The following is a 23987-nucleotide window of genomic DNA, read 5'->3' as shown; positions in this document are numbered from 1 at the left end:
TTTGTGAAATACTATGTCCCCCATATATATTTGAACTTTAACCTTGAAGGATGACCTTGACCTTTCACCAATCAAAATGAGCAGCTCCGTGACATGCACATGCATGCCAAATATCAAGTTGCTATCTTCAATATTGCAAAAGTTATGGCCAATGTTAATGTTAGATGCAAACCAACAAACCAACAAACAGACAGGGCAAAAACAATATGTCCCCCAGTATAGATTAGGGGACATAAACAGTTAGATAAATATCCCATTTTATAAGTGTTTAGTGTTAAGAAAAATGTTCAAATTAAAATAACAGTTTTAAATATGTATTTATGTTAAAAAAGTATTTCTTTTTATGCAGTTATATCAATAATTACTCAATAATTCTATAATACAAATGCACTGCCAACTTTTTGTTAAAGCATTTGGGCTTAAATTCCAAATTTCATGGCTGATGGCTCTATTCCCTAAATGGTAAAAAGGCCACAGAGTATACCATATTAAATACAACACATTGTTTCACACCTCTGTACCAGTGATGGATAGAGGTCCCTGCTGAACCAATATTTACCTGTGATGTACCCTCTTATTTGACCCCTTTTCCAACCCTATTTAGCAGTGATGGACCCTCTTTTTGGACCCCTTTTCCAAACCTATTTACATGTACCTGTGATGGACGTCCGTTTTGGACCCCTTTTTCCACCCTATTTACCAGTAATGAACCCCCTTTTTCCAACCCTATTTACCTGCGAAGGACTGCATGTTACACCCATATTCTCCTGTGGTGGACCCTTATTCTTGCCCCTATTTACCTGGGATGGAAAGAGCTCCCTGCTCCAGGGGAAACTGAGCCACCTCATGATGTTCACCCATCAGAGCGTAGTCCAGTGGAGTGTACCTGAAATGGAAGGTAACGCATATGGATATGGGCCCGTTATCATGATACTTATCATTTATTTGCTCAGGAGATAACATATATGTGTCCACTGTGTATTTAGTATGTCCTGCTGCTCATGAACAATATCAAATCTTTGTTATAAGAGTATGTACATATTCCTCCCCAAACTAAGGGTTAAAATTGAGAATGATGGTCTAACTAATCTTAAATATTGAGAAAAAGTTGAGTCAGAACGTTGACTTAATTATGTTCATCTTCTTCATGTTTGTACCTATCTTCTGTGAACTCCATGTGGTTGGGAAATGTTGTGTATTCTATCAGCAGCTTCACAGCGTCAAGATGACCTTTACTGCACGCCCAGTGTAGGGCAGTCATCCCCTGCAAAGAAACACATGGTCAAACACATGGTTCCAATTTGTTTAAACAAATATACTTGACACACAGTGGGAAAAAAGGGAGTAATCATAGTGTAGGAAAATTTCCTTTAGAAAATGGACATATAGGAAGAGCAGAAAATGTTGTCCCAGATAAGCCCGTGTAGACTGCACAGAGGCCAATCCAAGACAATACTCTCTGCCTAGAATGGATTTAAGTTAAGAAAATACTTCATTTAAACAAATATATCAAAAAAGGGGAAAATTTCAACCTTGAAATCACATTAAAAGCATAAAACTCTTTAGCCAATACCACAAAGAGCATGGTTGTAAGCTTGTGACATTCAAAACCATGGTTCACAGGGTGCCTGTGGCATTCAAAACCATGGTTCACAGTATGCCTGAGACATTCAAAACCATGGTTCACAGTTTGCCTGTGACATTCAAAACCATGGTTTACAGGACGCCTGAGACATTCAAAACCATGGTTCTTAGTAAGCCTGTGACATTCAAACCCATGGTTCACAGTAAGCCTGTGGTATTCTAAACCATGGTTCACAGTAAGCCTGTGACATTCAAAACCATGGTTCACAGTAAGTCTGTTACATTCTAAACCATGGTTCACAGTAAGCCTGTGACATTCTAAACCACGGTCTACAGTAGCCTGCGAATTTCAAAGCCATGGTTCACAGTTAGCCGGTGACGTTCAAAACCATGGTTCAACGTAAGCCTGTGATGTTCAAAACCATGGTACAAAGTAAACCTGTGCCATTCAAAACCATGCTTCACAGTAAGCCTGTAACATTCAAAACCATGGTTCAAAGTAAGCCTATGACATTCAAAGCCATGGTTCACAGTAAGCCTGTGACATTCAAAACCATGGTTCAAAGTCAGCCTGTGACATTTAAAAACAATGGTTCACAGTAAGTATGTAACATTGAAAACCATGGTTCACAGTAAGCCTGTGACATTGAAAATTATGGTTCACAGTAAGCCTGTGGTGTTCAAAACCGTGGTTCACAGTAAGCCTTTGACATTGAAAACCATGGTTCACATTAAGATTGTTATGTTCAAAACCATGGTTCACAGAAAGCCTGTATCATTTAAAACCATGGTTCACAGTAAGTCTGTGACATACAAACCAGGGTTCACATAAAGCCTATGACATTCAAAACCATGGTTCATAGTCAGCCTGTGACATTTAAACAAATGGTTCACAGTAAGTATGCAACATTTAAAACCATGGTTCACAGTAAGCCTGTGACATTGAAAAGTATGGTTCACAGTAAATCTGTGACATTCAGAACAATGATTCAAAGTAAGCCTGTGGCATTTAAAACCATGGTTCACAGTAAGCCTGTGACATTCAAAAACATGGTTCCCAGTAAGCCTGTGACATTCAAAAACATAGTAAACAGTAAACCTGTGATATTCAAAACAATGGTTCACAATAAGCCTGTAACATTGAAAACCATGGTCCACAGTAAGCCTGTGATGTTAAAAAACCATGGTTCACAAAAAGCCTGTACCATTTAAAACCATGGTTCACAGTAAGTCTGTTACATTCAAACCATGGTTCACAGAAAGCCTGTGAAATTCAAAACCATGGTTCACAGTAAGTCTTTGACATTTAAAACCATGGTTCAAATTAAGCCTGTGACATTAAAAAACATGGTTGACAGTAAGCCTGTGACATTGACACCATGGTTCACAGTAAGCCTGTGACATTCAAAACCATGATTCTTAGTAAGCCTGTGACATAAAAAGCACGTTCCTGACGGTCTCTGTGGTGTAGTGGATATAATATTAGCCATTACACTGCTTCAATGAAATCAAATGAAGCCTTTAAAACTTGAAGCTGGGACGAACACAGGAGGGAAGCCCATAGTGAGTATTTTTGTCATATATATGCTATTATAGCATACATATGAAAAAAAATACTATGGGCTTCCCTTCTGTGGGGACGAAAGGTTTTAACTTAAATCTAATTTCCTATGGGACCACAAATGCAAAATGTTGCAAAGGGCTTAAAAATATTAATTCATAAAAAATGAAAAAACAACAAATACAAAAAATAAAAAGGTAAAAAATAATTACTTCTTTTATAATTATACAAATATTGAAATATTAAATAGTATTATATTTAAAAAATCATTTTAACAAATATATATTATAATATCAATTCTATAATATAATAATTATGTAATATATAAACAAATTATTTAATTATAACAAATTTTAACTAAAAACAACTATAATAAAGCCACTGTACCAATGCAGGGGTGACCGCCCATCCTCATCCAGCATCCCGACACGCGCGCCGTCGTCAATGAGCGTCTGCACAACATCCGTGTGGCCCGTCTTGCAGGCTCGAAACAGCGGGGTGTGCTTTATAAAGTCCGTCGCATCGATTTGGGCGCCATGGTTCAACAGGATCTTAACTGAGAAAGCGTGACCTGAGAGGAGCGCGGCAGCATGCAGGGCTGTGAACCAAAATAAGTCTTAACATATTTATTTAAAATCATTTGCATCGAGAGCCTTAGGCTTTATTTAATGCCCCCAAGATTCCTGGGTAGAATCAGTACTTGATATCTTTGTGGGAGAGCTAAAGAATACCCCCACGCTTGGAATCAAACCATGACATTCCTGTCACTAGCCAGACACCATACTCACTACGCCACGGCAACCTAAACCGGCATTGACCTATTCTTGTCCTATCAGAGCGACTTAAACCATAATTGACCCATTCTTGTCCTATCGGGGTGACCTAAACCATAATTGACCTATTCTTGTCCTATCGGGGTGACCTAAACCATACTTGACCTATTATTGTCCTATCGGGGTGACCTAAACCATACTTTACCTATTATTGTCCTATTGGGGTGACCTAAACCATAATTGACCTATTCTTGTCCTATTGGGGTGACCTAAACCATAATTGACCTATTGTTGCCCTATCAGGGTGACCTAAACCATACTTGACCTATTATTGTCCTATCGGGGTGACCTAAACCATAATTGACCTGTTTTTGTCCTATTGGGGTGACCTAAACCATAATTGACCTATTGTTGTCCTATCAGGGTGACCTAAACCATAATTAACATATTCTTGTCCTATTATCCAAGACTTTTAGCTGTATTTCCACTATGTGGTTTATCAGGGTCTTAACTGTGAAGGCATTACCTGAGAGCATGGCATGCATGGCTGTGAAACATTATGGAACTATTGTTATCACATGAGTCGCTTTCTGGGAAAACTGGACTTAATGCACATGCAATCTGCACAGGCAAATCAGAGACGACACTTTCCGCCTTAACTAAATTTGTGCTAAATAGAGCCATATTGTTAAAAAAAATACCCCATAAGCGGAAAGTGCTCTACATGATAAGCCTTTGTGGACTGCACATGCTATCATTGTTTGATGGTGGTTGTTCTAGGTGCTACTTGTTATCGGACTATGGACTAGCGCTAGATGGGCGTGATTTTATCAGCTCTTAAATATAAAGTAAGTATAATTTAAAAAGTGAAACTATCTTAAACTACTGTGTTTGTAACACTAATTCAGTAAAATGGCAACCTTTTCAAATCCACCATTGACAAGGTATCTGACCATGTCCAAGAATTATTGTGTTCGACCTATGAAGATAAGAAACTGGACAATACAGCTGATTTCTACTGTGAATCTTTTGTTAAATTTTACTGCGGTGCATGTATTGGAATGCACAGCCAGCTATTTACAAAATATGCCACCTTTGGAAGGGGAGATATGAAGAAATGGCCAGTGACCAAGAAGGTGGAAGATTTTCTTCTGAAAGGTGATGTCTATAAAGACGAAAACCTGAAAATGTTTTGTAATGAACACTGTGAGATGTGCTGAACAAAATGTGCATTCCTTAACCACGGGTATATTTTTACATATTTATTACGAAAACAACATCCAGAAACAGATGTACGGTTTAAAAACATCTTTGCAAGCTGGAACTATACATTTTAAAAACGAAAAAAAAAATATGAACAACAAGATGTGTTTGTGAAACACAATGTCCCCCTATATGATGTTTGACATTGAAGGATGACCTTGACCTTGTGAAGGATGACCTTGACCTTTCACCACTAAAAATGTGCAGCTCCATGAGATGCACATGCATGCCAAATATCAAGTTGCTATCTTCAATATTGCAAAAGTATTCATAAAATGAGCGATTTTGGTCACATATATTTGACCTCTGACCTTGAAGGATGACCTTGACCTTGACCTTTCACCACTCAAAATGTGCAACTTCATGAGATACACATGCATGCCAAATATGAAGTTGCTATCTTCAATAAAGCAAAAGTTATTGAAAAATGTTAAAGTTTGCGCAAACAGACCAACAGACAGGGCAAAAACAATATGTCCCCCACTACTATAGTAAGGGACATAAAAACAAATAAATTCAAGACGCATTTAATAATTTCATGTACAACGATAATAAATAAAAGACTGCAGTTTTAGGCTTCCTGTGTAGTTGGGTCATTGGTTTCATATCCAGTAAACTGTATGACACTTGTGTTGCAGATTTAAATAAATGAGTATTTGTTTTTATACTATGTTTATGTATTAAGCTGGAGTGTAATATATATAGGATCTGGCACGAGGTGCCATATCATACCACATTACAGACAGACAGACCGACAGACAGGTCAAAAACAATATACCCCCGATCATTCGATTCCGGGGAATAAAAACAATTCTGACACTCGTTGTCATATCATACCATATTTTATTAAACTCGTCAAGGAAATTCGTTAGTAAGATCGCCAAAGGCTCGCTTACTAACAAAATTCCTGAGCAAAAGATAATACGCCTAAATGTTTTTCCAGTTTGATTACTAAATGGTCATACGCTTACCAAAGTATAAGAACTGCCACTGTTTGAGGCATGATGATTTAACAAAAATTCAATAATCAACTAAATCTCGTCTTTGTGTAATGAGCGTAGAGATATATCATCTTGACAAGCGCTTAATGTGGATATGACATTATTTCTCAGCACCTGCTTATGTGGTCAAGGTCACCAAAGGACCGAGTCGTTTTTTGTTGGTGCTGACCGAAGACCATCTAAGGAAAATTGTACCTTTGTCATGAGCAAAGATCACCTAACGACATTGTTGTGCTTCTAATTCGTCATAAAGGTAAATAGGCGGCCATTTGAGTTATTTCGTAATAAGTCTAAGAGCATTTTTGTTTTCAAATTGAAATTAAAGTTTTTTATTGATATATCTGAAGGATTTTAAAATTAAAATAATTTTTTGATAATGATGTATTATTTGATATTTTTCAAATACCTAAGTATGATTGTAATATACACATATATGATATGTTTTTGCTAAACAAAAATGGTTGAAATGATGAACAAGTTAAACGTGCTTTTTCTTCACTGTTTGATTTTTGTTTGTTAATTTGATTTTTTTCGCCATTTTTAGTAATATCATGGCGTTGTACGGTTTGATGAATAAGACTGACATAGAACTATTTACATGAAATCTATATGGAATAATAAAGTACATTTTCTGTATACATGTGTGTTCTACTAATCCGACAATCAGATGTTCTGTGCTCGTTTGTATCACCAATGCTCAACACTTTGTAAGATTAAAACTAAAGGACATCTTTATTGCCACATGCCAGTTAATGACGTATTCCGTTGAAACGGTTGTATGGACGTAGTTATTAATTTGATGTTATACGACCATTTTATACGGATTTTTAATTGAACATTTTCGATTTTTTTTTCGTGTATAAGTTTACGACAGCGTGCCTGGTGCTGTGTGTGTGCCTAGGTAGTTGTTTACGTGGTTAACTAGTTAATGCTTTGGTAGCATGCAGTTTGAACAGTTTATCACGGAGAGGTATCACAATTGATATTATAACTGTTGTGATCACACTATACTAAATAATTTCCTATACAAATACAATAAAGCAATAATTTAAACAAAAAAATAAAAGAAAACTTTTGCTCGTAAAGACCTTCATAACCATACCTTTTCTTAAAGAGCATTCCAAGTCAAATTGATTAAAAAAACATATATAATGTAGTATGTATGAAACAAGAGATTTAAAGGACACTGTTTAACAGCCATTTTTGTGGTTAAAATGGAGTTTATTAAACATATTATATGTTGAAAAGAAATGAAATTGCTATAATAATGTGTTGTGAATAAATGCGGGTAATTTAAGAGGAGGTTCAACACATTTTTGCTTGTTTAATGAAAAAGAATTTCGAGTGATTGTGCTACAATATTGTATAGAATGCACACCAACAATATTGAGAACGCACTAAAGAATGCACGCCAACAATTTTGGGTAGCTTTAGGAACTTAAGGACCATATTCCGGGTCCTCCCATCGTATCAATATGAAGCTGAATTGGATGTGTTGTTGTATGGCTTAAAATAATATGTTTCAACCTCTTGCTTTTCAAACAACATTTTTGTGATCTTAGACTCGGCTATCAGACGGTGCTCCTGTTTTGTACCGCTAGTTTCCAATTGGAACATTAATGTAGATTGATTCCCACGCGTCCACGCGACAATAAATTGTGTTTTCATAAGAACGTTTTCATTGATGCTTGTTGTAATGAATTGGATGATTTACGACCGAGTCTGTGTGAATGTTTTATTGAAACGGTTAGAAAGATCTGTTACGATGATATTTACCGTCCGACAACGTGTTTACACTCGATTTGCATCTGGACTTTTTATATTAGTCTAGTTTTGGGACAGACACACAGACAGACACACACATACAATTACAGACAGACAGGCCAAAAATAATATACCCCCGATCATTCGATCCGAGGGCATAACAATGGACACATGAATACAGTAAACAATCATTATTCTTAAAGATGCAATTGCATCCCTTTAATTTATTGAAAAATGAAAGTTCAACAAGATAGCTCTTAAGCCCTCACCTAAGTTTTCTGAAAACTAATTCAATTTGTTGAAAATTGACAAAGTGATCTATTCATTGACCCAGTTGACCCAGATCCAAACCTGACATTGATATTTTCACGATCAACCACTGACAAAGTTTTATCAAGATTAAGTCATAAATATGGTTTCTAGACTGGTTTACACGTTTTTCCCAAACCATTTACCACTTAAATAATATTTTGACGTTGTGTAGGACCTAAGAAATTTAAATTTAACTAAAGAACTTTCTTACTTTCAAGTAGATTTAAAGGCTTCATTTCCAACCCTTTGATACTGATGAGCTGCAAACAGCAGAAAACCGGAACAGACTGCGAGTGACGCACAGGCTGTTCTGGTTTTACGCTGTTTGCACATAATAATTTTCACTTTGCTTCTGAGTGGGAAAGGGTTAAACATTCAACCTAATTTTTGGACACACATGACCCTTATTATACTTGGCTAAGATAGTGTCAAGATAAACATTCAGATATATGGCTTCTAAATAGGTTAACAAGCTAAATGTTGACTCTGGCTGTGCTACTTTTTATCAGAGAACATCAGATAATATTTAATGACCCTCTTGTCAATACTTGTATATTCTTCATATCAGTATTTGAACACTGTCCTTTTAAAATTTACATCTGATCAATAGATTAGGTGTCGTTCAAGGTTTCAGTTTTACAATCATATGTGTCTTGTTCTGAGAAAACTGGGCTAAATGCTTGTGCGTAATAAAGTGCCGTCCCAGATTAGCCTATGCAATCCGCACAGGCTAATCAGGGACGACACTTTCCGCTTAAACTTAATTTTTAGGGTGGACTTCCTTGAAACTAAAAATACCATAAAAGCGGAAAGTGTCGTCCCTGATTAACCTGTGCGGAAAGCACAGGCTAATCTGGGACGACACTTTACGCACATGCATTAAGCCCAATTTTCTCAGAACAAGACACATATGTTTGGCAGTGGTAAGCAATCGACACTCATGTATTGTAAGTGACAGGCATCTTTCTTTTACAGAATTTTTCTTAAAACTTCTTCATATGCAAGAATTGTTCATCAATGATCGAATCCTAAAATTATACATGTATTTGCATATCTTTCTGAGGTCGACCTTCAGGTAACCTTCTGACAGCCTAGCAATCAACCGATCAGATCTTTACCTTTACGGTTTGAAAAAAATAATTGAAAAGTTAGATAAGTATCACAATTTATGTGTTTAGTGTTATGAAGAATGTTCAAGTTAAAATAACAGTTTCAAACAATTTGCGTTAAAAAAACTTTTTCATTTCATGCAGTTTTGTCAATAATTCCTGAATCATTCTATAATACAAATAAACGTCCAACTGTTTGTTAAAGCATATAGGCCAAAATTCCCGATTTCATGGGCGTATGTTTTATTCTCTGAATATACTGAAAAGGCCACATAGTATGCCATATTAAATACAAGACATTGTTTCACTCCTCTGTACCTGTGATGGTGAGAGGTCCCTGCTGAACCCATATTTACCTGTGATGGACCACCTTTTTGGACCTCCTTTTTTGCCCTTATTATCCTCTGAAGAACTTCTTTTACACCCCTATTTACCTTTTATGGACCCCTTTTTCCAACCATGTTTATCTGTGATGGACCACCTTTTTGGTCCGCTTTTTTTAGCCCTATTTACCTATGAAGGCCAATATTCAAACCCTTACTACCGGTGATGAACCCCTTTTTGGAACCCTTTTTTCATTCCTAACTACCTGTGATAGACTTCGTTTTTAAACAGCTATTTACGTGTGATGGACCCCTTTTTCAGACCCCAATTTACCTGTTATGGAACCCTTTTTCAAACCCCATTTACCTGTGATGGACCCCTAGTTGGACCTCCTTTTCAGCGCCTATGTAAATGTGAAGGACTGCTTTTCTGATCCCTATTTATCTGTAATGGACCCCTATTCCGGCCTCTATTTTAACCTGTATTGGAAAGAACTTTTTTCATCCCTATCTACCTGTGATTGACCCCTTTTTCTAACCATTATTACCTGTGATGGACCCCTTTTTTGCCCCCTTTGTCATACCCCCTCTTACCTGTCATGGATCACTTTTTTCAACCCTATTTACATGTCATGGACCACTTATGACCTCCTTTTCAACCTCTATGTACATGTGAAGAACGGCTATTACACCCATATTTACCTGTGATAGACCCCAATGCTGGCCCCTATTTACCTGTTATGGAAAGCGTAGTCCAGTGGAGTGTACCTGAACTGAGCTGTAATACACCATCAGTGCGTAGGGTAGTGGAGTGTACCTGTAATGAGAGGTAAAACACCATCAGTGCGTAGTCCAGTGGAGTGTACCTGAAATGAGAGGTAATACACCATCAGTGCGTAGTCTAGTGGAGTGTACCTGTAATGAGAGGTTATACACCATCAGTGCATAGTCCAGTGGAGTGTACCTGTAATGAGAGGTAATACACCATCAGTGCTTAGTCCAGTGGAGTGTACCTGTAATGAGAGGTAATACACCATCAGTGCGTAGTCTAGTGGAGTGTACCTGTAATGAGAGGTAATACACCATCAGTGCATAGTCCAGTGGAGTGTACCTGTAATGAGAGGTAATACACCATCAGTGCGTAGTCTAGTGGAGTGTACCTGTAATGAGAGGTAATACACCATCAGTGCATAGTCCAGTGGAGTGTACATGTAATGAGAGTTAATACACCATCAGTGCTTAGTCCAGTGGAGTGTACCTGTAATGAGAGGTAATACACCATCAGTGCTTAGTCCAGTGGAGTGTACCTGTAATGAGAGGTAATACACCATCAGTGCATAGTCCAGTGGAGTGTGCCTGTAATGAGAGGTAATACACCATCAGTGCATAGTCCAGTGAAGTGTACCTGTAATGAGAGGTAATACACCATCAGTGCATAGTCCAGTGCAGTGTACCTGAAATGAGAGGTAATACACCATCAGTACGTAGTCGAGTGGAGTGTACCTGAAATGAGAGGTAATACATCATCAGTGCATAGTCCAGTGGAGTGTACCTGTAATGAGAGGTTATACACCATCAGTGCATAGTCCAGTGGAGTGTACCTGTAATGAGAGGTAATACACCATCAGTGCATAGTCCAGTGGAGTGTACCTGTAATGAGAGGTAATACACCATCAGTGCATAGTCCAGTGGAGTGTACCTGTAATGAGCGGTAATACACCATCAGTGCATAGTCCAGTGAAGTGTACCTGAAATGAGAGGTAACAAATCAGTTAATCAGTTATCATGATCGTTATCATCTATTTGCTCACCTCAGGAGATTTCTGTGTCCACTTAATTCAACATATCAACAAAATATAAAGTATTTTAGTTACACTGTGAGTAACTGATGGTGTATGAGATATACATCTCATACACCATCAGTTACCTATTGTTCAACGATTATATCTCAACCGACTACTAGATTACTCTGGGTGGAAATTTCTTTTGGTGTATGGATAATACACAATTGGCACATGACTGGCTAAGCAAATCGGATTAGGACATTTTTGTAGGAGTTAAGATATTGAGTATGTCCTTCAGCTCACGAACAATATCAATCAAATCTTCGTTATAAGGGTATGCACATATTCCTCCTCAAACTAAGGGTTAAGTCAGACAAATTGAGAATGATGGTCTAACTAACCTTAAATTTAAGAAAAAAGTGAGTTAGAACATTGATTTAATTATTTTCTTCTTCTGTATGTTTGTACCTTTCCTCTGTGAACTACATGTAATTGGGCTATGTTCTGTACTATTTGAGCAGTTTCACAGCGTCCAGATGACCTTTACTGCATGTCCAACGGAGAGCAGTCATCCCCTGCAAGAATATGTTCCGTAGTTTAAAAAAAATCCAAATAAAGGGAAGGTGTCTGTGATGAGCATTCATTCCGTGCAAAGAATATGGTCAAACGTGTTTGCTAGTTTTTTACAAAAATATTCATATCTTATATGTAAGCCTCATTCTGGGAAAAGGGGGCCTAATGCATGTGAGAAATGTCTTGGATTAGCATGTGCAGTACACACAGGCTAATCTGGGACGACACTTTACGCATTTAAAGTTTTCCCAGAACTAGATGAGCTTTACTGCAGGCCAAGTGAAGGAAAGTCAATACCTACAAAGAATATGGTCAAACATTTGATCCCATAGTTTGACAGACTAAATATGAGCCTCGCTCTGGGAAAACGGAGTTTAAAGGCTGCAAAGCCTAATCAGGGATGACACTTTCCGCCTAGACTTCATTTTTGTTTAGAAAAGACTTCCATAAAAGCCAAAAGTGGCATCCCTGATAATCTGGGTTGACACTTAATGCACGTGCATTTCGCAGAGTTTTCCCAGAACTACATGAGCTTAACTGCAGGCCAAGAGAAGGGCAGTCATTACCTACAAAGAATATGGTCAAACATTTGGTCCGGTAGTATGATAGACTATGTATGAGCCTTGCTCTGCGAAAACGGGGCTTATAATGCATGTTATTTAAGTGTCCCCTCAGATTAGCCTTTGCAATCCGCACAGGTAAATCAGGGATTACATTTTTTGCGTTCACTGGATTTTTTGTTTAAAATAGACTTCCTTTAATCAAATATTCCATAAAAGCAGAAAGAGTTGTCCCTGATTAGTCTGTGCAGACTGCAAAGGATAATATGAGAGGACACTTTATGCATATGCATAAAGCCAAATTTTTCCACAATATACAGGCATTCCATTAAATTGGCTTAACCCCTAATGGAATGCATTAACATTTCTTGCTCAAACCCCTTATGCATTACATTAACATTTCTGGCTTAAATCCTTATGGATTGCATTAACATTTCTGGCTTAAACTCCAAATGAATTGCATTAATATTTCTGGCTTAAACTCCTAATGCATTGCATTAACATTTTTGGCTTAAACCCTTAATGAATTGCATTGACATATCTGGCTGAAACCCCTAATGTATTGCAATAACATTACTGGCTTTAACCCCTAATGTATCGAATTAACATTTGAAGAAGGCACATTCGGCTTAAATCATGTTTGTTTTATCTTTGGTAGTATGTTGTATAAATTGTAATGTATTGTATAGCCAATCGGTAACTGGCATTGAAAAAAGGATTAGGTAATAGTAACAATTTGTAGAACAACATAAACTACGCATAAATATGAACAAAATAGATTTTGCATGTTGAAATACAGAAAATAAACATTTATCCTCAAAGCACTTTATATCTTTAATCAATAATCAGAGGCAAATGCAGATGTTATCATCCTATCTGCCTTTTTCTGATCACCATTTGTTTAAACCAAATCAAGTTAGATCATGGTGGAAATAAATATTTTCTTTGTGTGTGATCAATTCACAAAATGAATATAAAACTTCAGCTACAAGCTTGATATATTAAAAACGACGTAAAAACACCATATTTCAAAAGCCTATAACTCGTCTTGGAAAGACTGTGACATGCCACGTTACATTTTTCAGTAAGCTTGTAAGGTTTCTTACTAGTTAACCACACAGTTTTTTGCATTAAGGTCAGCCTTTTGCTCCAGGTCATAGTTACTCAAAAGTTTAATGACCAGGTGATATAACAGTTTTTTTACTTAAAACACTTATAAAATTAGTTGTATAAGCAATACAATTATAAAACATGTATACATTATTGAACATACACATTTTTTTCTGTAATACACACATAAAAGGGTTTACAATTTAATTGCAGCAATAACTTGATCCAAAACTTCAACGGCTGGTCGCTAAATTTGCAGTTAAAGTTTTGAGCTAACAGGCCCTATAGTTAACAAGTTTTGCCCTAGACTGGTTAACAAGGCTTTTTTCTTAAACATTCTTAAACATTCAACCTAGTTTTTGGACACACGTGACCAAAATTCATACTTGGCTTAAATATTGTCAAGATAAATATTCAGATATATAGCTTCTAAATTGATAAACTAGCTAAATGTTGATAATGTATTATACAGGACACACAATTTACTCTGGCTTTGCCTCAGTCACTTTGCCTTTTTATCAGTGAATATCAGATAATACCGGGTATACAATGACCCTTTAGTACTTGTATATACTTCATATCAGTTTTTGCACCCTGTCCTTACAAAATTAACATCTGACCAATAGATTAGGTGTCATTTAATGTTTCAGTTTAACAATCATATGTTTGGCAGTGGTAACAAATTAACACTCTTGTATTGCATTTGACAGGCATCTGTCTTTTACAGAATTTTTCTTAAAACTTATGACAGAATTGTTCATCCCTGATTGAATCCTAAAATTATATTTGCATATCCATCTGAGGTCCTGAGACCCTTCAGGTCACCCTCTGACAGTCTAACAATCAACCAATCAGATCTTTGCTTTTATGGTTTGAAAAAAAAGTAGAAAAATTAAGTATCTGAATTTATAAGTGTTAAGTGTTAAGAAAAATGTTTAAGTTATAATAACAGTTTCATTTTGTTTGTGTTAACAAACAACTTCATTTTATGCAGTTTTATCAATAATTTCTCAATAATTCTATTATACAAATAAATCATCTAACTTTTTGTTAAAGCTTTGAGGCTTTAAATCCCAATTTTATGGGCGTAGGTTATATTCCATGAATGGTGAAAAGGCCACAGAGTTTGACATATTAAATACAACACAATGCAATACAACTCCTGGGTACCTGTGATGGAGAGAGGTACCTACTGAACCGCTTTTTACCTGTGATTGACCCCTTTTTGGACCCTTATCCACCCCTATTTACCTAAGATGGAACAATTTTTGGACCCCTTTTTCAACTCTATTTACCTGTGATGGACCCCCTTTTTCCACTCCTATTTGCCTGTGATGCACTCCCTTTTTCCAACCATATTTGCCTGTGAAGGACCCCTTTTCCCAACCCTTATTACCTGTGATGAACCCCTTTTTTGACCCCTTTTCCACCCCCTATTTACCTGTGATGGACCCTCTTTTTTACCCCTTTTCCAACCCTATTTATCTATGATGGACCCCTTTTTGAACCCCTTTTTCCACCCTATTTACCAGTAATGGAACCACTTTTTGGACCCCTTTTTCCAACCCTATTTACCTGTGAAGGAATGCTTTTTACACCCATTTTTATCTGTGATGGACCCTTATTCTGGCCCCTATTTACCTGTGATGGAAAGAGCTCCCTGCTCAAGAAGAAACTGAGCCACCTCATGATGTTCCCCCATCAGTGCGTAGTCCAGTGGAGTGTACCTGAAATGAGAGGTAACAAATATGGATATGGGCCAGTTGATTGATTGATTGATTGATTTAATTTGGTAAAAATATGAACATAACATAGTTACTACATAATGCAGACAACAACAAATATATTATCTCACCAATATAAATAGTAAACCATGGAATGCACACACAATACCAAGGATAACACAAACAAGAGTGCCATGATGGCCCTGAATCGCTCACATGACGAACCAAATACAATCCCAACCCAGTTTTCATCAAGATAAACATTCTGACCAAATTTCATAAAGATTGGATGAAAACTGCGACCTCTATTGTATACACAAGGTTTTTCTAATATTTGACCTATTGACCTAGTTTTTGACCCCAGGTGACTCAAATACAATCCCAACCCAAATTTCATTAAGACAAACATTCTGACCAAATTTCATGAAGATTGGATGAAAACTGTGACCTCTATTGTCTACACAAGGTTTTTCTATTATTTGACCTAGTGACCTAGTTTTTGACCCAATATGACCCAAATACAATCCCAACCCAGATTTCATCAAGATAAACATTCTGACCAAATTTCATAAAGATTGGATGAAAACTGCGACCTGTATTGTCTATACAAGGTTTTTCTATTATTTCACCTAGTGACCTAGTTTTTGACCTAGTGACCTTATTTTTGACCCCAGATGACCCAAATACAATCCCAACCCAGATTTTATCAAGATAAACATTCTGACCAAATTTCATAAAGATTGGATGAAAACTGTGACCTCTACTGCCTACACAAACAAATTGTTGACGGTTTTTCTATTATTTGACCTAGTGACCTAGTTTTTGACCTCAGATGACCCAAACACATTCCCAACCCTGATTTCATCAAGATAAACATTCTGACCAAATTTCATGAAGATTGGATGAAAACTGTAACCTCAATTGTCTACACAAGGTTTATCTATTATTTGACCTAGTTTTTGACCTAGTGACCTACTTTTTGACCCCAGATGACCCATATATATTTCCAAGCAAGATTTCATCAAGATAAACATTCTGACCAAATTTCATAAACATTGGATGAAAACTATGATCTCTACTGTCTACACAAACAAATTGTTGATGATTTTTCAATTATTTGACCTAGTGACCTAGTTTTTGACCCCAGATAACCCAAATACAATCCCAACCCAGATTTCATCAAGATAAACATTCTGACCAAATTTCATAAAGATTGGATGAAAACTGCGACCTCTGTTGTCTACACAAGGTTTTTCTATTATTTGACCTATTAAGTGACCTAGTTTTTGACATTGTGACCTAGTTTTTGACCCCAGATGACCCAAATACAATCCCAACCCAGATTTCATCAAGATAAACATTCTGACCAAATTTCATAAAGATTGGATGAAAACTGTGGCCTCTACTGTCTACACAAACAAATTGTTGACGGACACACACACGCACACACAATGGACGCCGGACATCACACGGTCACATAAGCGAACCATGTAACTTTGTGACAGGTGAACTAAAAAGAGAAAAATGATTTTCACTTATTTCAACTAATCTTAAATATTGAGACAAAGTTCAGTCAAAACGTTGACTTAATTATGTTTATCTTCTTCATGTTTGTACCTATCTTCTGTGAACTCCATGTGGTTGGGAAATGTTCTGTACTCAATGAGCAGTTTCACAGCGTCCAGATGACCTTTACTGCATGCCCAATGGAGAGCAGTCATCCCCTGCAAGAATATGTTCAACAAGAGATGTGTTTGTCAGAAACACAATGCCCCCTGCGCCGCTTTGAAGCCATATATTTGAGCTTTGACCTTGAAGGATGACCTTGACCTTTCACTACTCAAAATGTGCAGCTCCATGAGATACACATGCATGCCAAATATCAAGTTGCTATCTTCAATAATGCAAAAGTTATTGCAAAACTTTAACCAAGGTTAATGTTTCGGGACACACACAATGAATGAATGACAGACAGACAGACAGACATACAGGCCAAAATCAATATAACCCCGATCTCTTGATCCGGGGGCATAAAAACCGGTCCCGTAGTTTAAAAAATTCCAAATAAAGGGAATGTGTCTGTGATGAGCATTCATTCCGTGCAAAGAATATGGTCAAACGTGTTTGCTAGTTGTTTATAAAAATATTCATATCTTATATGTGAGCCTCATTCTGGGAAAAGGGGGCCTAATGCATGTGAGAAAGTCTTAGATTAGCATGTGCAGTACACACAGGCTAATCTGGGATGACACTTTACGCACACAATTCAAAGTTTTCCCAGAACTATATGAGCTTTATTGCAGGCCCAGTAAAGGGCAGTCATTACATACAAATAATAAGGTCAAAGATTTGGTCCCGTAGTATGACAGACTATATATGAGACTCGCTCTGGGAAAATGAGACTTAATGCAAGTGCTGAAAGGGGCCGTACAACAGATAAAGTGTCGTATCAACGCAATTCCATATTTTGGGAAACTACGAGGATTGCTTATATAGCTAAACAATACATCCGCTTTAAATGTGAGCGTGGATGGTCGAGTGGTCTAGGCGGGAGGCTTTTTACTCCAGGACTCCAGGAATCCAGGGGAAAGTGGTTCGAACCCTGTTGAGGGTTACTTTTTTCCTTTTTTAAAAATTGTATTCTTGTTTTTTTACTGGAGATTTATAGTTCAAATGTTTAAATTTATCAATATAAAGCATTTAAAGCATTTAATAACAAGCTTCAATACATGCCAAAATATGTAGGACGGCCCCTTGGCCTTTAAGGTGTCCTCCCAGATAAGCCTGTGCAGTCCACATGGACTGGATTTTTCTTTTAAAATATACTTCCTTAAAAACAAAATTCCATAAAAGCAGAAAGAGTTGTCCCTGATTAGTCTGTGCAGACTGCACAGGCTAAGCTGTGATGGCACTTTATGCATATGCATAAAGCCAAGTATTCCCAGTATATACTGACATTCCATTAAACTGGCTTAACCCCTAATACATTGCATTAACATTTTTGGCTTAAACCCCTAATTCATTGCATTTACTGTTCTGGCTTAACCCTTATGCATTGTATATACATTTCTGGCTTAAACTCCAAATGCATTGCATTAATATTTCTTGCTAAACCCCCTAATAAATTGCATTAACATTTCTGGCTTAAACCCTTAATGCATTGCATTAGCATTTCTCGCTTAAACCCCTAATGCCATTGCAATAACATTTCTGGCTTAAACCCTTAATGAATTGCATTAACATTTCTTGCTTAAACCCATAATGCATTCCATTAACATTTCAAGAAGGTGCATTAGGCTTAAACCATGTTTGTTTTATCTTTAGTGGTAAATTGTATGAATTGTTTTGTATTGTATGCACAATTGTTAACTTGCCTTGAAAACAAGTACAAGTAAGAGTAAAAATTTGGAGAACAATTTAAAATATGCATTAATATGACCAAAAATAGTTTGTGGTTGTTGAAATACAGAAAATTAGACTTATATCATCAAAGCAATTTAGATAAAAAATCAGGAGCAAATGTAGATGTTGTCATCCTATCTTCCTTATTCTTATCACAAGTTTTCAAACTGAACCATGTGAGATCATGCTAGACAAGAGCACCGCCTTGCGGGTGCAGACCGCTCATCTATTTTCTTTTTAAAGGTGAAGGGACTCTCAAAAAATAAGGAAGGGCACGGGGGATGGTTTGGATGAAGTCTATTGTGGTATGTCAGGTGAGAGTAGTTTTGTCAAAGTATCAATCAAATCTAATCATAAATAAATAAGTTATGGCAATTTTAGCAAAATTTAATAATTTGACGTTGAGGGTCAAGGTCATTCAAAGGTTAAGAATAAATACAACTTGCCAGGTACAGTAACCTCATGATAGCATGAAAGTATTTGAAGTTTGAAAGCAATAGCCTTGATACTTAAGAAGTAAAGTGGATCGAAACACAAAATTTAACCATATATTCAAAGTTACTAAGTCAAAAAAGGGCCATAATTCCGTAAAAATGACAACCAGAGTTATGCAACTTGTCCTTTTACTGTACCCTAATGATAGTTTGCGAGTGAATGAAAGCAATATCTATGATACTTTAGGGGTAAAATGGACCAAAACACAAAACTTAACCAAATTTTCAATTTTCTAAGTATTAAGGGCCCATAATTCCATCCAAATGCCAGTCAGAGTTACATAACTGTGCCTGCACAGTCCTCTTATGACAATTAATAAGTGTTGCAAGTATGAAAGCAATAGCTTTGATACTGTAGGAATAAAGTGGACCTAAACACAAAACTTAACCAAATTTTCAATTTTCTATGTATAAAAAGGGCACATAATTCTGTCAAAATGCCAGTCAGAGTTACATGACTTTGCCTGCACAGACCCCTTATGATAGTTAGTAAGTGTTGCAAGTATGAAAGCAATAGCTTTGATACTTCAGGAATAAAATGGACCTAAACACAAAACTTAACCAAAATTTTCAATTTTTTAAGTATAAAAAGGGCACATAATTCTATCAAAATGCACGCCAGAGTTATCTAACTTTGCCTGCCCAGTCCCCTCATGAGAGTAAGTAAGTGTACCAAGTTTGAATGCAATAGCATTGGTACTTTCTGAGAAAAGTGGACCTAAACGCAAAACTAAACCAAAATTTTTAATTTTCTAAGTATAAAAAAGGCACATAAATCTGTCAAAATGCACGCCAGAGTTATCTAACTGTGCCTGGCCAGTCCCCTCATGATAGTTAGTAAGTGTACCAAGTTTGAATGTAATAGCATTCATACTTTGTGAGAAAAAGGTATAAAAAGGGCACATAATTCTGTCAAAATGCACGCCAGAGTTATCGAACTTTGCCTGCCCAGTCCCCTTATGATAGTAAGTAAGTGTACCAAGTTTGAATGCAATAGCATTGATACTTTCTGAGAAAAGTGAACCTAAACGCAAAACTTAACCGGACGCCGACGTCAACGCCGACGCCGACGCCAAGGTGATGACAATAGCTCATAATTTTTTTTCAAAAAATAGATGAGCTTAAAATTAATATTTTCCATGTGTGATAAATTCACAAAATGAATAAATAACTTCAGCTACAAGCCTGTGACACTCAAAATTAAAAGCATCACACTCTAAGCCAATAACACCCAGAGCATGACTGTTAGCCTGTGACATTTAAAACCATGGTTCACAGTAAGCCTTTGATATTCAAAACCATGGTTCACAGTAAGCCTGTGGCATTCAAAAGCATGGTTCACAGTAAGCCTGTGACGTTTAAAGTCATGGTTCACATAAACCTGTGACATTCAAAACCATGATTGACAGTAAGCCTGTGACATTTTAAGCCATGTTTCACAGTAAACCTGTGACATTCAAAACCATGGTTCACAGTAAGCCTGTGACAATTAAAGTCAAGGTTCACAGTAAGCCTGTGACATTCAAAACCATGGTTCACAGTAAGCCTGTGACATTCAAAACCATGGTTCACAGTAAGCCTATGGCATTCAAAACCATGGATCACAGTAAGCCTGTGACATTTAAAGCCATGGTTCACAATAAGCCTGTGACATTAAAAACCATGGTTCGTAGTAAGCCAGTGACATTTAAAGCCATGGTTCACAGAGAGCCTTTGACATTAAAAACCATGGTTCACAGTAAGCCTGTGACGTTTAGAGCCATGGTTAACATAAACCTGTGACATTTAAAACCATGGTTTACAGTAAGCCTGTGACTTTTAAAGCCATGGTTCACAGTAAGCCTGTGACATTCAAAACCATAGTTCACAGTAAGCCTATGGCATTCAAAACCATGGATCACAGTAAGCCTGTGACATTTAAAGACATGGTTCACAATAAGCCTGTGACATTAAAAACCATGGTTCATAGTAAGACTGTGACATTCAAAACCATGGTTCACAGTAAGCCTAAGACCTTCAAAACCATCGTTCATAGTAAGCCCGTGCCATTGAAAAGCACGGTTCACAGCAAACCTGTGTCATTCAAAATCATGGGTCACAGTAAGCCTGTGACATTCAAAACCACAGTTCACAGCAATCATGTAACATTCAAAACCACGGTTCACAGTAAGCCTCTTACATTCAAAACCACAGTTCACAGTAGCCCTGTTGACATTCAAAACCAGTTTACAGTAAGCCTGTGACATTCAAATCCATGATTCACAGTAAGCCTGTGACATTCAAAACCATGATTCACAGTAAGCCTGTGACAATCAAAACCGTGGTTCACAGTAAACCTGTGACAATCAAAACCATGGTTCACAGTAAGCCTGTGAAATTCAAAACCCTGATTCACAGTAAGCCTGTGGCATTCAAAACCAAGATTCACAGTAAGCCTGTGGTATTAAAAACCATGGTTCGCAGTAAGCCTGTGACATTCAAAACCATGGTTCACAGTAAGCCTGAAACATTCAAAACCATGGTTCACAGTAAGGCTGTTACATTAAAAACCATGATTCTAAGTACACAAATTTAAGCCTGTTACGTAAAAAGCACATTCCTGACGGTCTTTGTGGTGTAGTGGATATGGTGTCAGCCTCACTCCTTGGAGGTCAAGGGTTTGATCCCCACAGCGGGAGCGTTCTATTGATCTCCATCAAAGACACCAAGTGCTAGTTTTACCCAGGAAACGGACTCAAGAGCTTTTCAATAAGCCTCAGGCCTGTGATGCTATCAAGCAATACTGTCCCCTACCTGCTCCACCATTGTCCGAAATTCCACCTTTGTTAGATTTTTTAAATATATTTGTTGTCATAGCAACCAGAATTTTTGACGTAGGAACAAAATGAAATGACATGCATAATGCCCATATTGCCCTCTATCCATGTTCCAAGTTTCATGAAAATTACGAACTTAAGTTATCGCAGGATCAAGAAAAGTGTGACTGACTGACTGACTGACTGACAGACTGACAGACAGTGCGCAAACCAAAGGTCCCCTCCGGTGAAACCGGTAGGGAACAAAAAACAGAATTTAACCAAATGACCACTTTTCTCACTATCTTACCTCACAGTCATTGGCGTTAGGGTCTGCCTTGTGCTCAAGGAGTACAGACATACAGTTGACATATCCCCCGTAGGCCGCACACTGTATTGGAGTTCGCCTGTAGAGAAAACATCAATGGTTAATTTTAAAATAAAACACTCATAGATTTGATTATCCTTAGCAAATTTATATCTAACAAAAAAATGCACCAAGTACTGTAAAATCATAATATTCGTGGGTTGACAGGAATGACCAATGCAAATTCCTCTTATTTTTTCACAAAATTAGAAATCCACCATACTTTTAACATGCTACACAAAATACTTAAACTCAGAAAGAAGTTAAGCAGCCTAGCATCCCGACATGTCCTTGATATTTTTGTCGACGCAGTACTTTCGAAAAAAATTACACATACCAAATAATCTAGCTTATATCATAAGGCATTTTAAGGGGCCTACTCTGAATAAAGGCTGTTATTTGGATCCACAATTAAACAAATTCATGTATTACAGGAAACCATGTATAAAGCACACTAAATTTTTTTAAACCAAAATGAAGTTAAAAAAAAACAAGAGCACCGCATAACGGGTGCCACGCTCAGCTGCAAAAGCTTGTCAGATTTTTTAGAGGTCTGAGTGACCTTGACCTTTGACCTAGTGACCCAAAATGGGTGTGGCGTGTAGAACTCATCAAGGTGCATCTACATATGAATTTTCAAAGTTGTAGGTGGAAGCACTTTGATTTTAGAGGCAATGTTTAGGTTTTTGTTAAAGTTTTATATTAGAGGTCACAGTGACCTTGACCTTTGACCTAGTGACCCCAAAATGGGTGTGGCATGTATAACTCATCAAGGTGCATCTACATATGAAGTTTCAAAGGTGTAGGTGGAAGCACTTTGATTTTAGAGCCTATGTTAAAGTTTGATATAAGAGGTCACAGTGACCTTGACCCTTGACCTAGTGACCCAAAAATGGGTGTGGCGTGTAGAACTCATCAAGGTGCATCTACACATGAAGTGTCAAAGTTGTAGGTGGAAGCACTTTGATTTTAGAGCCAATGTTAATGTTTTAGCACGACGCCTACGGCGGACGGCGGACAAACTGGATATGACAATAGCTCGGGTTTTCTCCGAAAACAGCCTCGCTAAAAATTAAGTAAAGCAAACCGTAAAATCTGCCACAATTTTACTATTGCAGAATTGTATTGAAGTTTAAGCTCACCAACTTTTTAAATTGAAATGCTGGGTTATAAAATCAAACATTGAATAAACCATATGAAGAAGCCAATCTCAGAAAGTACTTTACCCTGAGGAGTCCTTGATATTAGGGTCGACAACGTATTTGATGAGGGTCTGGCAGATGTAGGCGTGGCCTCCCAGTGCAGCCCTAGGGAATAGAAAATGGGCATGTGGGGAATAGAAAATAAACATCTAGGGAATAGAAAACAAACCCATGGGGAATAAACAATAAACATCTGGGGAATTCAAAACAAACAGGTGGAAAATAGAAAATAAACACCTAGGGAATATACAATAAACATATTGTATAGAGGAATAGAAAAAAAAAC

At 37.1% G+C, this 23987-nt stretch overlaps 2 protein-coding genes across 2 annotated transcripts in view; one reads left to right on the top strand and one right to left on the bottom strand.

Annotated features, from left to right (window-relative positions):
* Nucleotides 1-23987, top strand: part of LOC127847295 (uncharacterized) — a 248008-nt gene that overhangs the window by 152198 nt on the left and 71823 nt on the right. The gene's annotated exons all lie outside the window — the stretch shown is intronic.
* Nucleotides 15322-23987, bottom strand: part of LOC127847286 (inversin-like) — a 358521-nt gene continuing 349855 nt past the window's right edge. Inside the window, 5 exon segments of the mRNA XM_052379100.1 lie at nucleotides 15322-15356; nucleotides 15359-15444; nucleotides 17059-17165; nucleotides 22443-22539; nucleotides 23726-23806. Coding sequence (XP_052235060.1) covers nucleotides 15322-15356; nucleotides 15359-15444; nucleotides 17059-17165; nucleotides 22443-22539; nucleotides 23726-23806 — 406 coding nt within the window.

This window comes from Dreissena polymorpha, chromosome 10, assembly GCF_020536995.1.
Source record: "Dreissena polymorpha isolate Duluth1 chromosome 10, UMN_Dpol_1.0, whole genome shotgun sequence".
NCBI classification, from domain to species: Eukaryota; Metazoa; Mollusca; class Bivalvia; order Myida; family Dreissenidae; genus Dreissena; species Dreissena polymorpha.
This window is presented reverse-complemented; position numbering and strand designations above follow the sequence as displayed.